This window comes from Notamacropus eugenii, chromosome 3 (assembly GCF_028372415.1).
Source record: "Notamacropus eugenii isolate mMacEug1 chromosome 3, mMacEug1.pri_v2, whole genome shotgun sequence".
Taxonomy (NCBI): Eukaryota; Metazoa; Chordata; class Mammalia; order Diprotodontia; family Macropodidae; genus Notamacropus; species Notamacropus eugenii.
The window spans coordinates 329,002,805-329,021,524 of record NC_092874.1 but is presented as its reverse complement, the minus strand read 5'-3'; the positions used below and the strand labels follow the sequence as shown (position 1 = coordinate 329,021,524).

General features: G+C 39.6%; 1 protein-coding gene across 6 annotated transcripts in view; it reads right to left on the bottom strand.

Annotated features, from left to right (window-relative positions):
- FANCC (FA complementation group C) overlaps window positions 1-18,720 on the bottom strand; it is a 237,019-nt gene that overhangs the window by 3,984 nt on the left and 214,315 nt on the right. For 5 of the 6 annotated variants that reach the window (XM_072596922.1, XM_072596928.1, XM_072596925.1 and 2 more), the window contains 4 exons: window positions 14,180-14,255; window positions 12,051-12,132; window positions 9,772-9,946; window positions 4,918-5,118 (listed from right to left, as the gene is read on the bottom strand). In XM_072596922.1, the coding sequence (XP_072453023.1) occupies window positions 4,918-5,118; window positions 9,772-9,946; window positions 12,051-12,132; window positions 14,180-14,255 (534 nt within the window). Of the gene's footprint in view, window positions 1-4,606; window positions 4,888-4,917; window positions 5,119-9,771; window positions 9,947-12,050; window positions 12,133-14,179; window positions 14,256-18,720 lie in introns of those variants that run through there. The other variant, XM_072596926.1, reaches the window with a different exon arrangement.

Below are 18,720 nucleotides of genomic sequence, written 5' to 3'. Positions count from 1 at the left end.
CCTTTTTTTTACAACAACTTCTGACAAGAACTTCTACACAAGGCTAAATTTTGCTATGGAAGCTTCAATAAAGTAGATCCCCTCCTCCTAGTCCCCAGTCATTAAAATAGAAATGTAGTAGAAATAACTAAAGCAGGGTTCTATGTATTTTTTTCTGTGTATTTTTTCTGTCCCTTTCTCTCACACTGTGTCGCCACAGCAGGACATGATCAGTGGAGTATCGCCCAATCCAAGGTCTAATAAAGCTCCCATGTTATCCCTGACCCTCAGGAAAACTGAGGTCAAATTGTGAGCCTGTTCTCCTATTCCCATGGGTGGCAGGGATTAGAAGTACAGTGGAGGATGTGTGTTTCCCTGGAGGAATGAAAGGGGCAAAGAGAGCACAGAGGAGGAAATGCCTTGTGCTTATATTTTCTACATAAGCAACAAGGCCTGCAGGCGAGTTCTTGCAAGGATAATGTTGCTTCTAACAGATGCCGACAGGCGTGGAAATGAAAGTCAGGGGAGCAAACAATGAAAACGCTGACAAAGCCTTCTAATGTGCTTCATTGTGGATTTACAAAAAAAAAAAAATTATTTGAATAGATTTTGTTTATAAGAAAAGAGAGAAAAGAAAAAAATGAAAAGAAAAGCAGCAGTATTCCTAAGAGGCAACATGGGTCACTGAGAGGAAGGCCTCCCCTTGTAAACCCCCATGGTTCTGTGATACTCAATTTTTAATGTTACTTTATGTAATTTATAATAGAGGAGACATAGGAAGATGAAAAATGTAATATCGAGCTTTGAAGAAGGCTAGAAAGATATACTCTGTCTTCTAATTAACTAGGGATTATAAATATGAGCTTGAATGGGGGGGGAATAGGGAGGAGATCATGGTAACTAAGATTCCCTATCTGGAATGTTGCAAAAGCTGTAGGGGGACCACTAAACTACGGGGAATGTGCTAAATTATCTATGAGCTGACTCTCAGCAGTGAATGAATTTGGCCTAGAAAGGTAAAAGGCAACAAAGACCAATCAGACCCAGTGTTTCTGCTGCCCAATGCGCTGGAAACGTGGGCTCCCCCTTCTCTTTTCTGACCTCTTAAGGCCATGGCAATATGAAATCACATAACTGAGAGGAGTATAGAGAACCAACCCCTCCGGCACAAGATTCAGATAAATGCCTTCCTCCCTCACAGTTTCCTCAGTCTGTCACATGTTCCCTCAGCTTTTACCTTTGGCCACATATTCCTTTTATCATTTTATTGAACAGATTTTTCTTTACCTTTTATTTAAGGTATAGCTTGGCAATTCCTGTTCACATTAGGAGATTTCATATGGTAAATTTTAAAATCACTTATACTTACTTTATAGTTTAGCCAATTTAAAACCAGTGAACTAAAAAAATGGGGGAACTGTAGTCTATTTGGTATTACATAACAAAATGATCCTACTTAAATGTATTCTTAAGGCTAAACTCAAGATGTTTCTGTCATTGTATCGCTAACACTCTGTATACAGCAGGCACTTAATAAATTCTTGTGAAACTGAAATCATCCAACCAAAGTGTAAGAAAGGCCCTGGTGCAGAAGTTTACACTGTAAATGTCGAAAAAGTATCTTGCTTTCTCCCACTTTCAAAAAGGATTATGTTTAAACAAAATGAAATGCTCCCTGTCCTCAAGGAGGCTGCACTTCATTGTATGTGAATGAGAGGAACCATAATCATGAATAAATGAATGAGCAAACAAACGAATAATTAAACCAGTGAAAGAGCAATTCTGGTATGTTGGGGGGGCACAGAAGTGGGGGATAGGAGGGGTAGTCAAGAGGATAAGAAAAGGCCTCCTGGTAGGACTTGAGTTGGTGAGATGAGGAGGCAGGTGACAGAGTGTCATGTAGAAGGAAGAGAATGCAGGCCAGTGTATTTGGAACAAAGTATACGTCAACAGTCATAAGGTATAATCAGCCTGGAAAAACACACTGAGCCCTGGAGGGTGAAAAGATGCTGAAACGAGATCGTTCGTGATCAGTTGTTTTTCAGTTGTATCCAACTCTGTGACTCCATTTGGGGTTTTCTTAGCAAAGATACTGGAATGGTTTGCCATTTCTTTCTCCAGCTCATTTTACAAATGAAGAAATTGAGGCAAACAGTTAAGTGCTCAGGGACACAGAGTTAAGTGTCTTCTGCTTTTTAAAGCATTCTTCTCCTCATTGGCTTTTTGAACCTCTTTTGCCAATTGAGTTAGCCTATTTTTCAAGGTGTTATTTTCTTCAGCATTTTTTTGGGTCTCCTTTAGCAAGATGTTGACCTGCTTTTCATGCTTTTCTTTCATCTCTCTCATTTCTCTTCCCAGTTTCTCCTCCACCTCTCTTACTTGATTTTCAAAATCCTTTTTGAGCTCTTCCATGGCCTGAGCCCATGGTATATTTAATTTGGATGTGTGGGATACAGAAGCCTTGACTTCTGTGTCTTTCCCTGATGGTAAGCATTGTTCTTCCTCATCAGAAAGGAAGGGAGGAATTATCTGTTCACCAAGAAAGTAACCTTCTATAGTCTTATTTTTTTTCCCTTTTCTGGGTATTTTCCCAGCCAATGACTTGACTTCTGAGTTTTCTTTCCACACCCATCTTGCCTCCAGATCTGCCCAGCCAGCACTTGGGGTCTGAGATTCAAATGCTGCTTCCCAGCCTCAGGGCTTTGGGTCGGGGAGGGGCTGCTATTCAGTGTGAGATTAAGTTCAGGTGCTCAGGTGGGGGCAGGGCCGCCTCATGGGGCTCAATTCCCTCAGGGGGTTTATGCAGAGACCTTCAACAATGGATCAGAGCTCCTGCCTCCTTGGGGAGCCCCTGTCTGCTGTCACCCCTGCTGCTGCCTCCCAAGGGGGCCTCACTTATGGGGACACCCCACTCCCCTCTCGACCAGCCAAAGAGACCCTCTCACAGACCCTTGTCACCTGTGGGTGGAGGGACCTGCGCGGGTGCTGGAGATTCTGTCCCTGAAGCCTGCTCGGATCTGCTCCTCTCGGTGCTGCATAGCCAAGGCAGGGCTGGGCTCTGCTCCGGGTCCAGGGCGCGACAGACCTTTCGCGTCAGGTTTTCAGGGCTCTTTGGAACAGAAATCTCATCCTCTCCATTGTTCTGTGGCTTCTGCTGTTCCAGAATTTGTTGGGAGTTCTTCTTTACAGATATTTTATGGGCTGTGGGTTCGGAGCTAGCATATGTGTGTCTTTCTACTCCGCCATCTTGGCTCCTCCGTAAGTGTCTTCTGAGGCTAAATTTGAACTCAGGAAGATGACTCTTCCTGGCATTCTATACACTGCACCAGCCCGTTGCCCCCAAAAAGCTTTAAATGCCCAGCACAGGGATATATTTTATCCTAGAGGCAACAGGGAGCCAATGAAGCTTTATGAACATGGCCACACCCATACTTTAGGAATATATCTGACATCTATGCAGAGGATGGATTGCAGAGAGAGACTGGATGCAGGGAAGTCAAACAGACTCATGTAATAATCAAATTGAAATGTGATGAGAGCCCAAATTGCGGTGGGGGTGGGGGTGGTTGTGTGAATGGAGAGAAGACTAAGGAGAGAGATGGTGGTGACCCAGATAGAAAGAATAAAGTTAGGGACAAGGATGGGTTTAGGTGGAAAGATAATTGGGTTCTGTTTTTGACAGACTGTGATGAGAAGCATATGGGACACATAGCTGAGATACCTAGCAGGCATTTGGGAAGTGTGGTACTAGAGCTCAAGCAGAGAGCAGGGCTGGATTCAACATGAGTCACACTCAACGACAGCTGATTTGGTCCATGTCTGAAATCGTTTTAGATGACAACTGGAAACAGAGACACTCCAGCTAATCAAGCTAGCCAACAACATTGTGACAAGAATATTATTCTTGGCAATTTCTCTTCTTCCAATTGTTTTATGATGTTATAGCACCCTCATTGGAGCATCACCTCCTATTGCTACTATCCTTCCTCCCTTGGTATCTCTAATTTTTCTCTTCCCAGTCTGTCCTTTTCCCCTTAGCTAAAGGCTGCCCCATTGTGCTCCCATCTTCTTCCCCTGCTGTTAGAAAAATGGTCAGCACTTTCTTTTGAGAGAACAAAAAGCATATATGAGTATGAACAGAGTCCAACACCAGATTCAAGCAACTGTTATGAATCAGAGACAGCTAGTGAGATATTTGGGGGCTGCCTAGTTTCTTAGATATTTTAAAGCTCTAACCTAAAAGAGATTTCTGCCTTTAATTATTCTGGAATCAAATGAGGCATACCACATACACGGAAAAATTCAAAGCATTTCAGAAACGAAATTTTAGCACAAGCTGGGCCCTTCTAAGGATGATGCACTACAGAGGAAGAGAGAAGAAGAAAAATGGATTTTGCTCTTGGATTTTTGGCAACCCTATATGCAAGGCCTTTCTATTGGCACCCTAGGCCTGGAACTCTTGAGGGAGATTCCAAAGTTGAGACAAAAAGGTAGAAAGAATAGGGTTCTGGTTTCAAAGTGGATTCTTCTGAGATTGCCAACGACCCTAGAAAACAACTTCCTAAAAGTTTATCCCTAATGCTGAGAAGAAGAATTTATGTGGCTCTTTGTAATCACCCTTTGAATATATGGCATTGTGATGTCTGCTTTACTTTGGCCAGGATTCACAAATTATTTCTTTGTGATAATAAAGGACTAGACCAATACAGTGAATGGCAAGATGAATGCTTTGTGACTAAATGTCCTCTTAGAAGCCCTCTTTCTTCAACAAGGCTACTTGGACAGCACAGTGTTCTTCAGTTTGGTGCCGTTCTTGACAGAGGATGATCCATGGCCGTTTTCTTTGGTCTCTTGGGGCCCTTCCAGCTCCAAATCCATGCAGCTGTTCCATGGATTGGCAACCAAGAGCTAGAAGGCAAAACAAGGATAGATACTTACAACGAATTCTCGGGCAATCATATGTCCTTCAGGAGACAACAGCAGGAAATTCAGAAGGAGGTGTCTGATTAGTCGCTGCATAGAAGGGTGTCTTGTATTTGCCTCATTGCTCTCACCAGTCACAGCCTGCAGATCTTTCACTGAGAGGGGAGTTCTGCTGAAAAGTTTCATGATGTACCCATGCGCTTTTCTTGCATCTACCTGGTGAGAGCCATTACAAAGATAAACAGATTAGAGAATGCAAAGACAAGTAAGCCTGAACCCTCTTTCTAGGATCTGTTCAATACTAGACAACCAAAGCTGTTTGAAAAACCCCTCACTATAAAATTAAAGAATTAAAGTATGAGGAGGAGAGGAGGAAGCAATGCATGCCTGAGTTTACACACTGCTTCCCCCACACAAGCCTAAATTGGCAGAATGGAAATTTCTTGACTTCTATGGTCTTGCACGCTAAGTAGTCAGGGCATCATGCCAAGATGTAACCTTTTTTTTTTTTTTTTTTTTCTTTTGTAATGAAAGGAAACGAAGAAAGCCTTAGCAGAATGCAGTGAGATTTTTATATTGTGGGAAAAAGAACAGAGGACTCATTTCAGGATCACAGCTACAAATCAATTAAAGCCCCATGCGATCTGACCTCCTTCTCTGATCAAACACTCTGATAACAGCACAGGTTTTTCTTTTTTTTTTTGTATTTTGCTAGTTTGTTTAGACCGTCTGCAGAGGTTTTAGTTTGTACTTCAGAATAGTTAATACATGTGTTTTGAAAGTTAAATACATACATATTTTACAGGACAAAAAGGGCTTCTCGAGTCAGCACAATAATGGGAAACTGTTGCAAGATCGCAAGCAGTGATTTCAAGAGAGAAAGAAATACCAATTCCATGCTGGGATTTATGCAACAAAAACCAGCTCAGGTTGTGGATGGGAACAAGGCACAGATTCTGAGATGTGCTTCGCCAATGCCGCAGGGATCCTGGGAGAACTATCCTAGTGTTCTGAAGAATACTTCACCCTGGGCTCAGAATTCCCATGGCTGATTTTATGTAGTTTGAAAGAGCCAATTTTGGTTGATGTTGTTGTTGGAAAAAGAGCCCTCCCTTGATGATGACTGTCACAAACACCAACACACTAGGGGTGTTGTCTGAAGTCATCCTGACACCGCACAAGACCGTGAGAAACTAGGAAACGCTCTTCTGCTGGCCCAGGACTGACCCCAGAGAAGCAGCGAGGCTGGGCTTCGATTATGACCTCATCTCACTTGCTGTGCTCTCACTGTCTTCTCTCTGTCATAGCCTCCCTGCTGTAAATCTCCTCACTCTTGCCTTCAGGGGCTTCTGGGCTATCTTATGTATCTGCAGCAACTTTAGAGTTTAAAACATTTCTTTGTCTTCTTATCCCACTTCGTTTCTGACTCCTGTTGTAATTTCATTTTTTCCCTAGGATGGATGTCCCTTTCTTCTTCTTCCTTACCAGGCCTGACAAGTTACCTAGAAATTGTTCCCCATAACTCCCTGCCCCCCAATGTATTGCACCACTATAAAGTGCTACAAAAGGATTTCAAACAAATTTTTCTAGAGAAGGGAATAAATCACTTAAAGGTGAAAATATATGGAGAGTCTTGATTCTTTTTAGATTCAGAATTACCAATGGGGGCTACTGTTTTAATGAAATGAGATCACCAGAAGGAGAAAGGGGGAATCTTTTCACTAAGAAAGCTGGTGCAGAAGGGTAAAAATGACTTGGCAAGAAGGGATAGTAGTGGTGGTGGTAAGGGGAGAACATGTCACAAATGTGCTCAGATTGTTTCGAACTCAGCTCTCTGAAGCACATTTTGACAGACACAACAGCTATGGCTTCAAGATTTACAACAATACTCAAGTGCTTATAAAATCCTTACTGTTAAGTACTCAGATAAAAAAGGACATGTTTCTATTACGTAAATAGCTAAGTAAACTTACCTATTACTGTCATCATATCCCATTTTCTCCCCATGGTATATACACACTTTAAGCAAACAGTTGAAAGAAATACGCATATGGAATCAGAGCACCTTAGCCCATTTTTGCTTGTGATCTTGGGTCTTACTTAACCTCCCTTAGCCTCAGTTTCATCTTTTGTAAAAAGATGGGGTTGGAAGAAGATGCCCATCAGCTGAAGAATGACTGAAGAAAGAATAGTTTTGAATGTAAAGGAATATTTTTCTACAATAAGAAATCTTGAAAGGGATGGATTTAGCGAAACCTGGCAGGATTTACATGAATTGATACAGAGTGAAGGGAGCAGAACAAGTACAATTTATATAAAATCTACAACATTGTAAAGGAAAATTTAGCTCTGATCAATGTAATGACCAATCACGACTTCAAAAGAATGGTAATGAATGAACCAGACTTTCCACTTCTTGGAAGAGAAGTGCTGGTCTAGAAGTGCAGAATGGTGCATTACACTTTTAGATATGACCAATTTGTGGGGTTTTATTTGCTAGATTATACTTATTTATTACAAAGAAGATCATTTCCAGGAGAGAAGGGAGAGTTACAGGAATGAAGGAGGTTAGGTATAGAGAAGGAGAAAAAAGAATAGAAAAAGAAAAGGATGAAATAAGCAACAATGAAACATTAAAAAATATACACATGAGAGAGCAGAAGGAAGTGGAAAGCAAGGCACTGCTGGAACCAGTATGTTCAACTACTTTAAAAAAATCCAAACTGTTGGTAAGAGACTCACAGTGTCATATACAACCTTTTATTTTTTCCGTTCTTGTTTATATAAGGAAATATTTACGTTTGTTGCTGTTTGTTAAGTTGAAAACTTTTTAAAATAAAAAGATAATGCTGGATTAGATGATCTCTAAGGACCTTCCCAGCTCTAACTTTGTGTTCCTGCAATTCTAGTCAAGCAGTATTATTGTAAAATACTTGGATCTCATTCATCGGTCTTTTCTCTCTGACAAGCAGCTTATGTCCATTTGAGGCCTGGACTGGCTTTTTCAATCAGTAAACAGATCCTCAGGTTACAACCCTTTTATAGAACTAGAAACTAAAGTAATCACATGATAGTTAACACTGTTTCTGAAAAAGAACTTTGTGGTTTCCAGAGTGTGGTATCAGTAAGCACTCTACTGATTAACTGCCAAAGACGATAGTTACTTTTGATCACACTGGATAATAAAGGCAGTAGTGCTCTGATTAAAACTACTGACACCTCTCTTGCTGATACTCATACGTTTAAATAATTTTAACTGAAACTATCAAAATTTCTTCTGCTGATGCTTTTATGCAAATTTTTAATAGAGTAAAAGAAATTTCCTTGGGTGTTAAGGAAAGTACTTGCTTGCTTTGGTTTCTCTGTTGCTTGATAAAGGCAAACACTAATACAAATAATAGAATGTGAGCCCTGTTTGTTTCTCCATCCTACTGTATGGAAAGAGAGAATTTTGACTAAGAAAACATCAAAATTTGGCACCAATTTATTTTTTAAAATATTGAACAATGTTTTAAAAATCATGATTGCCATGGGAAGAATTAATCATAACTCACATATTTGGGCATTGATATCTGTCTAAGGACCCTTCCATCTCTGCAGATTACCCTTTAATTATCCAATTCAGCACTGATATCATCTGAGAAGGACAGTGATTCCAATGTGCCCCAAGCCAAAGCTTTGGGACTAGGATACTCTGTTATATAAAGTGATAACACATGAGGACCACCACTGGATAAATGGAAATTATTGCCATAATGTGACTGATGCTCTGCTCTGAGAATCTGGATTCCAGACCTTGTTCTACCACTAACTCAATCTATGACCTTAAGCAAGTCAATTTCCCTTTTTTGAGTCAATAAAATGAGGAGTTAGGAATTGTTGGTCAATAGCTGCAATCTTGGACTGGGTCTCTCAGGCTTTAATAAATGAGCTTTCACCATATCTTATTGGGAACTTGGTCTCTATGCCACTCTTTGGCTGTCTCCATCACTATGCTGTTGTACATCTACCATTCCATTTTTATTTTATGATAGATCTGTCTTTCCCCACTCAGAATGTAGGTTCCTTCAAGGCTGGGACTGGCTGTCTCTGTACTCTCAGAATATAGCACAAATAATTTCTTGAAAAACTTTTTGTCTCTCTTGCAATTTTGATATTCTGTGACTAAATATCAAAAAAGGAAAAGTAAGATAAGGATAAACATGGGGTAATTAAGATAAGTTTTTTAAAAAGCATATAAGGACACAAAAGACTATCCTTCATCTTCATTATGTCCCTGAGGAATTTCTAGTGCCTTTAAAGGAAATTTTGCTCCTTGGGCCAGTTTTACAGACAAGAAAAAAAGAATTCACAGGCAGGAATAGCCTACAAAATGCTATTATTGGGGGGGAGGAAGTGGAGGAGGAAAGAGAACCATATTTTAAATATCACCAAGATGGCCATAGCAAGAACCTATCCAATTTGGCCTCAGACACTTAACACTTACTAGTTGTGTGACCATAGACAAGCTACTTAACCCTGAAAAAAGTGGAGGGGCAGCTAGGTGGTGCAGTGGGGTAGAGTACCATCACTGGAGTCTGAAGGACTAAGATTAAAATCAGGCCTTAGACATTTGATACTTACTAGCTGTGCAACCCCCTGGGCAACGCCAACTGCTGCACACACACACACACACACACACACACACACACACACACACACACACACACACACACACTCTCTCACATACTCAACTCTAGGAAGACCTTCAATAGAACCATGATATTTCAGTGAATATCATTCATTTTATGGCTCCTTCCTACAGGAACATCTTTGACCCCTCAAGCCCTAATTGATTCTGAACACCGTTAAAGCAATTCTTCCACCCACCATTGTCAGAGTCCTCTCTTGATTTCGATCGTGTGGGTTATAATAGAAGGCCAAGAGCCACAGCAAGGGTGCAGGTGATTCAACTCTCAATATCAGTAATTCCTCAGCAGCAATATCAGCCCATTCTCCAAAATGAACAAATGAAAACCAGTACTCAAAGAGACGTCCACAGGATCTGGAACAGAATCAAGATACATGGCAGCTGTGCAACTTCACCTTTTTTCCCCTCCTTAGTTTTTAAAGTAAACTTAATGTTTGTAGAAGTGCCTTAGGTTCTCCTCACTCACTGCAGAACTTATGACCATTACGTAGGGGCATACCTGTTTAGTCTTGAGTAAACAACTAACAGTGCCAACGTGTTCCAATCCAAGGCATTCAAAGGCATAGTTCTCTAAAATACCTCTTCTTGGGAACTCCATGTACAATTTCCTCTAAGTACTTACTAATTTTTAACCTTCAGAGACTTCGTGATTGTGCATCGAATTTGAAAAAGGATTTTCTTTTCATGATGAGCAGAAATGTTGTGAAATTAAAATCTGTAGCCAGCACCTCTGGGCTACCTAACTGCTCTGCGCACTGATGGGAACATGGCCTCCCCAGCTGCACACGTCTGCCTTCCAGCTGGTCAAGCAGCTATAAAATGGAAAAAGGATTCACGCAATCCAGATGGAGTCCAGAAAACAACTACCCTGGCTGTTCAGTGACAATGGCAGATGTTCTGGAGGCACTGCTGCCACGTTAGGGCAGCACTGATTTTGTAGCCAGAGTAGACAGAAAAGTAGAGAGTCTTTACTCTATAACTCACAAGGCCCATTTCAAACCTTTTCTACTCTGTTCAGTCCCACTATGTCCTTCTTTCTCTTGGCATGTGACCTTAACTCCTCTTTTACTAAGAAGACTGAGATTGTCCAATTGGAGCTTCCTCATCTTCTCCCCTCTTTGCCTCAAAATCTTTCTAATCCTTTCCTCCTGTTTTAGAGGAAGAAGTGGCCCTCTCTTTTTGAAATCTAATCCATTTATGTTCATAATCCCTTCCTTCTGGGCTCCTCCACAATCTTGCTGCATTAATGATCTCCTCTCTCTTTAATCTTTCTCTCTTCATTCCTTCCTTTCCTTCTGTCTACAAAGAGGTTCATCTCCTCTACCATGAGGTCCTTTCCTCTTCATTGCCAGAGTTCACAAAAGAAGAGCTGGCCCTTGTTTCTTTACTTTCTCAGCACACATTCATTCATCGACTCTTTGTAATCCGGTGTCTGCCCCTGCCACTACAATGAAACTGTTCTCTCAGAGATGACACGTGAATGCTGAACTAAACAATAATCAATGGTATTTTCTGATCTTTGATCTTTATGACACATTTGACACTGTTGATTGCCAATCTCTCATTTAATTCTCTCTCCTTGGCTCTTGTGAGACTCTCCTGAGTCTCTTTTCTCTCTCTTTTTTTCTGGTTATTCTCTATCGCCTCCTTTGCTGGTTCTTCTAAATCCTCCTACCCACTAAAAGCATTATTCTCTAAAGTACTATTCTCTTCTCTATTTAAATCTCTTGGAGATCCCCGCCATGACTACAGTATCCACGATCACCACAATGGGTAGGACTGGATTGAACTCTCTGCCTCTAGCCTTGATCTTATCATTAGCTCCAAATCTGCACTGCAGCTTTGTCTCTCTGCTATTTCTCTCTGCCTGGCCATCCTTAAAGTTGCCAGATCCAAAACCTAACTCATCGTCTTTTCCCTAAAACCAGATTGCCCCTCCTGATTTTCAAACTTCTCATAAAACTCTTCTTTTCTCTCTTTCTTGTATTCCATGGATATCATCCTGCTTTGAGGACTTGGATTCCAGACCTTCTTCTACCACTAACTCAGTCTATGACCTTAAGCAAGTCAATTTCCTTTTTTTGAGTCAATAAAATGAGGGGATTGGAATTGCTGGTCATTACTTCTTACTTGGATTATACAGTAACTTCCTTACTGGTCTCTGTGTTTGGTCTCTCCTTACTCCAATCCATTTGACTCAATCCTGCTAAATCTTCCTAAAGTATAGCTCCTATCACATCACTCCTTGCTGGAAAACAAAAACAGAAACATGACCTTCAGTGGCTCCCTACTGCTTAAAGAATACTCCCTCCATGGTGAGTATTCCTTCATGGTGGTCACAGATTAAATGCTTAACTCCTACAACCCCTCCTCCCACCTCAATATCCAATAAGATGGGGAAAATACAAAAAACAAAAGAAATAAAACACAAAAGCAACTAAAAGATATTGTTGCTCACTGAATGCTCTGGTCTTCAACTATTTTTTTGAGTATTTCTGAAATGCAATTCAAGTGCTGGCACCAAAGTCCATGAGGCAAATCTAGGGGGAAAAATCAAAGAAGAGAGCTAAAATATATTGGCAATAAAACTCTTAGTTAAAATTTGGAGATCTTGTGTAGAGCAAGCTTTGTACCATTTTTCATTGTGGAACCCACATCTAATCCACACTCATTTTTTTCTCCAGTCATATCTATTATGTATCCTTGTTAGCCCATGGAACAAAGTTTCATCTGTATTACATAGGGCTAGAGTTCAAAGGATTCTTCAAATCAGGCACAGTGTGGGCAGAGATCGTATAAGCTTCCCGGAATTCGGAGTAACTGTGTCCCTGTTTTCCCAGTTCTGTGCCTCCTCTGATCATAAAAGACCAATTATATCAAAATATGTGGTGACTTTCTGAAACATTCAGTTGGGGATTAGAAACAAACTACCCAACTAACTCTTTTACAGTTATGATCTAACTCAGTCTATGGGAAGGCTAATATAAAAACAGCCTTCTTTTCTGCTTAATATTTATAGTTTCAAGACTATGCTGTGATTTTGAACATGTCCAAACACTTGAATACCTGCAACTTAAAACTATATATATATAGTTTATATATATTTGTATATAAAACTATATACAAAAAGTACTGCATTTTCATATAGTCAAAAACTCTCCCAAATTTATATAAAGTACGTAGAATGAAATATCATTATTTCTTAGTTAACATATATCACAAGAAATACAAGCACAATATAGACAAAAATCCAAATCTGAAATCAGTAACATTATATTCTATTTCAGCTTAGGAAGTTGAGGGTTCTGGACTTTGATTTAAGCTTCTTTTTTTTTCTCAATAATCATTAGACAGTTTTCCTCACTGAATCTGTTTTCTGCTTTGACGGTCAAATTACTACTAGTATCTGACATTGGTCCCTAGATTCCTCTGTGAAGGCACATTAGATTCTGTGACTAAGAGAACTTAAGAGTTGGCTCAATAGTTTTTAAAATTCCTATAAGCTGAGCTAATGATTTGAAGGGAATGACAGATAATTTTGATGCCCTTCAGCTTCCCATCTTATTATTTATTTCTTGATCCCAGGAAACTGATGCTTCTTCTAAGACTGAGTGCTAATAAATACTAACACATCCATGTTGCCTTATTTGTAGCTAGCTCTCAGAATTTACAAGAACACCTTCTTCAGAGATTATTTTGTTTCCAATGCATAATCATTTTGACTTAGTTGGCATGAGATGAACCAATACATATGCATATGGGTCTATCCCAGGTCAACTAGTCACACTCAAAGAAAGCAAACCTTTCCTTTGCCCATTGTGTTAATAACATGTTATAATGGGAGCATCAAAGGGATTCAGAGGGGCTCCCAAGCTAATCAGACAAATCCTACAGAACTTCAAAAGGTTATCTACTGCATTCTTCCTACTCCTGGCCATATTCTCTGGAAAGAAAATTAAGTAAATGTTGCAACACTTAGAATTATCTCTTTTTTTATAACTGCACCCAGTAATTAAATTTGTTAAAGAAAAAAAGCACCAAAAGGAAAACATTTTCTGTTAATTTATTTTTCAACTTCTCCTTTCTTCTGAGTCAGATAAAATCCATGTCCTTTCTAACTGTCCGTGTAAATAATGTCTTTCCTTTTAAGCTCCTGGTTATCAAGAACCATGCCTTCTCCCCACCCCCGTTTTTAAAAGCTGTGCCTCCCAATTCCATACTTAATCACATATCAAATATGTACTGTCCAAAATAGGGCAAAAATGAAATCAGGAAAATCTGTGTTGAAAACAATGTGAGGCTCCACAGTATAGCAGAACAGTAGGAAGGATCATAGGGAAAAGATTTCAGAGATCTAGTCACACTTCTGCCCCTGAAATAACTATCTGTCATCATCAAAACATTCTATGTTCAGGTGGCAAATTTTATAAACTATTACAAGAGACTTCGGTGAGACTGTTTTAAATACTAGACAGCTTTCTTTTTTTCTTCCATTTTTATAAGCAAATCTACCTGGGAAAACATGTATCTTAAAATTCAATGTTCTCAGAAGTTATTTCATTGCTCCTGAAATCTAGCTCAACTTACCCTTTGGGTTTTGGAGTAATACCATGATAAGAGACGAAGAGGCATAAGGAAAGTAGGACTTCAGTGGGAATTTCAGCTGTAACAGAAAAAAAATTATTAAAAAAACAGATGAGACATTAAAAGAAGGTAGATTAGAGAATTCTGATAGGATGAAAACAACTGGAAAAGAGAAGATGAATGTGTTTCCCTATTCTAACTTAAGAAATATGGACTAAGAGCTGATTAAATGGACAAATAAAAAGAATAGTCACTACATGATATTGACTTATAGTGAGATCTGTAGTGGAGAAGTCTAGGAAGTGTATTTTTTTTTACCATATTTACTAATAAGCTGGGTAAGGCTATATAGATGGTGTGCTTATAAACTCTGCAAAGGACATTAAACAGGGAGGGATAGCTAACATTTTGGGTAAAAGAGTCAGGATCCAAAAAGAGCTTCATAGTCCAGAATGTTAGGCCAAATTTAATAAAATGAAATTTAATAGGGAACAGCGTAAAGTCTTACATGGGTTCAAAAATCAACTTTGCAGATGGGGAGGTTATGGCTAGGTAAGAATGTGCCTCTTAAAAAGCTCTGGAGGTTGTAGTACATCTCAAGCTCGATATAAGTCACTAAGTAGAATATGGCACCCCCCCAAAGCTAACTCAGTCTTAGACTGAGGTCCTACCAGATAGTATCGCTGTGGCATGTGGATGATCCTGGGTTTTCAAAGGCTATGCCAACTTAGTATGAGCTTTGATAGGTTCTACCATAATAGAAAGGCGTCAAGTATAGCCTTGACAACAGATTGTGTCCATTTTCTTCTTTTCTTTTAAGTTTTATTTATACTCTTTGTTTTTACACCAAAAACATTTAGAGATTATTTGTAACAGGTCACTTGTAACAACCCAGTGAAACAATAATTAAAACTAATACGATGACCTAATCTGAGAGTGCATGTGACATTTAACATCTGTAGCAGCCTCCCACCTCTCTATTTAAAAAAAAAATTGCAGAAATTAACTTTTTCTCCCTCTTACCTTCTATCCTACCTCACTGGAAGAAAAACCCCCAAATTTCTTGTAACAAACATGCATAATCAAGCATAGCAAATTTTCTCAATGGCTGCACACAAAAAAATGCCTCATTCTTCACTTTTAATCCATCACCTCTGTAATGGATAGCATGTTTAATCCTCAATCCTCTGGGATTATGAATGATCTTTATATTGATCAGAATTCTTTCAGCTTTCAAAGTTGTTTGTTTTTAAAGTGTTACTGTATAAATTATTCTCCTGGTTCTGCTCATTTTATTCATCTATTTTTAAAGTCCTCAAAATTGTACATTTAAAAAAATATTGGTGTTAGAAAAATTTCTTCTTCTGGTTTTGGTAACTTCATTTGGTATCAGTTCACATAAGCCCTTCCATGTCTTTGTGAAATTATTTATCTTCTAATTTCTTAAGGCACAATAATAGTTCATTACATTCATTCACAACTTATTTAGCCATTCCTCAAGTGATCAACATCCTGCTGGTTTTCAGTTTTTTGCCACCACAAAAAGAGCTGCTGTAAATATTTTTGTACACAAAAGGCCTTTTCCTCTGTCTTATACTACTACACTTTTTGTATATAATTTCAAAATGCTTCCCAAAACGACTGTACCTATTTACAGGTCCACTAATCATTCCTGTTTTCCTACAACCTCTCTAATATTTATCATTTTCTTTTTTTGCCACCTTTGTAAATCTGATGGATGTGACCTAGAATCTCAGAACTGCTTTACTTTGGAGCGCATTCATTTTCCAAGGCCAAGGTAAGTGAAATACATAGAGCTTATCACCACTAGGCTGGCCACTTGAAGATACATTCTTTAGTCACTACAAACACTGAAATAATGAAAATTACAAAATAACCTTAGTCTTATGTGGGTCTTTTCCAATCTGTAGTGGTAGAAGTTACTAGGATGCACATTTTTAGACTGTTTATGAATATTAACTTAGCTGTGAGAATTTCCTGTGACTACATATACTACTACAAATACTAAATTTAATCATTCAACATTGTTGCTAGAAACAAAACCAGAATAAATAGGAAGCTTCAACTAAATAGAAAGGTGGCTCTAGGTTCTTCTTACAGGCAATGTGGCAATCAATCAACAAGCATTAATTTAACACCTACTACTATGCCAGGGGCAGCTAGCTAATGCAATAAATAGAGCCCCAGGCTTGGAGTCAGGAAGACTTGACTTCAAATCCAGCCTCAGACACATACTAGCTACATAACCCCAGGTACGTCACTTAACTCTATTTGCCTCAGTTTCCTCATCAGTAAAATGAGCTGGACAAGGAATGGCAAACCACTCCTATATCTTTGCCAAGAAAACCCCAAATGGGGTCACAAAGAATTGGACACAGCTGAAATGACTGAACAATGATGACAATATGCCAGGCACTGGGGACACGAAAACAAAATGAAAGTCCATGGCCTCAAGGAACTTACCTTCTATAAGAAAAGATAACATCTACATGTATAAGCACACAAAATAGGCACATTTACATATACACATACGTGTATGTATACACACATAAACCTATAAGTATAAACATATATGTGTATATGCAAATAAAGTAATTTGCAGAGTTAATTTTTTATCTTCATTCAAAGGCAATAGGAAACATCATTTTGCAGGGCATTTAACATTCTAGTATTGCAGTGTTCATTAATAAGTGTTTTTCAAAGGATAATCATTAAGGGTGGAGCCAAGATGGTGGAGTAGAAAGACACACGTATGGAGGCTGCCCCGACAAAGTCCACAAAACACCTGTACAGAGGGACTCTCAACAACTTTTGGAGCAGCAGAAGTGGAGAACAACAGAATGGAGAAGATTTCCAGCCCAGGGTGACCTGAAAGACCGACAGGAAACATCAGTTGCACCAGAGGCAGAGCGGAGCCAGAGCCCAGCCCAGCCTTGGCCTTGCATGCATAGCTCGTGAACAGCCCTCCAGGGTGGAATCTCCAGTCTCAGAATCCCCAGTCCCAGCAGCAGAGGGTCCGCAGATCCCTCAACCCACAGGCGCCAAAGGTCAGTGACAGGGTTCATTTAGCTGGCCAGTAAGGGAGAAGGGCCTTCACATAGGGCAGGTGGCAGGAGTTCTCAGGGCAGCCCCTACAGCAGCCTGAGATCATAGCTGGATCGTAAAAACCCCTGGGGGCACTGAAGAGCTGAGTCTTACCTCAGCCCTGTGTAGATGCCCTGAGGCAGCTGGTCTTTGTCTCGCACTGAATGGAGGCCCAAGTCAGACTGACTGAATCCCACCCCCCCACCCAGTGCTAGCTTGGTGAAAGTGGAGGTCAGGTGCCTGTGGAGAAGAAACGCTGCTAAAATTTTGGGCACAAAAATCCTTCCCTGCACCCAGACCAGCACACACTTGGTTGTGCCACCTTGGAGGAACTGATATCTTACACGTCTCCAGAGTATACCCTACTCTTGACAAAGGACCCAAAAGTCAAGTAACTGGTTGGGAAAAAGCCCAAAAAGGGGTAAAAAAATAAGAACATAGAAGGTTACTTTCTTGGTGAACAGATATCTCCTTCCATCCTTTCTGATGAGGAAGAACAATGCTTACCATCAGGGAAAGATATAGAAATCAAGGCTTCTGTATCCCAAACATCCAAAATAAATATTCAATGGACTCAGGCCAAGGAAGAGCTCAAAAAGGGTTTTGAAAATCAAGTTAGAGAGGTGGAGGAAAAACTGGGAAGGGAAATGAGGAGATGAAAGAAAAGCATGAAAAGCAGGTCAACACCTTGCTAAAGCAGACCCAAAAAAATGCTGAAGAAAATAACACCTTGAAAAATAGGCTAACTCAATTGGCAAAAGAGGTTCAAAAAGCCAATGAGGAGAAGAATGCTTTCAGAAGCAGAATTAGCCAAATGGAAAAGGAGGTTCAAAAGCTCACTGAAGAAAATAGTTCTTTCAAAATTAGAATGGAACAGATGGAGGCTAATGACTTTATGAGAAACCAAGAAATCACAAAACAAAACCAAAAGAATGAAAAAATGGAAGATAATGTGAAATATCTCATTGGAAAAACAACTGACCTGGAAAATAGATCCAGGAGAGACAATTTAAAAATTATGGGACTACCTGAAAGCCAAGATAAAAAAAAAAAGAGCCTAGACATCATCTTTCATGAAATTATCAAGGAAAACTGCCCTGAGATTCTAGAACCAGAGGGCAAAAGAAGTATTGAAACCCCACCAATCCCCCTCCTGAAAGAGATCCAAAAAGAGAAACTCCTAGGAACATTTTGGCCAAATTCCAGAGTTCCCAGGTCAAGGAGAAAATATTGCAAGCAGCTAGAGAGAAACAATTCAAGTATTGTGGAAATACAATCAGGATAACACAAGATCTAGCAGCTTCTACATTAAGGGATCGAAGGGCTTGGAATATGATATTCCAGAAGTCAAAGGAACTAGGACTAAAACCAAGAATCACCTATCCAGCAAAACTGAGTATAATACTTCAGGGGAAAAAAATGGTCTTTCAATGAAATCG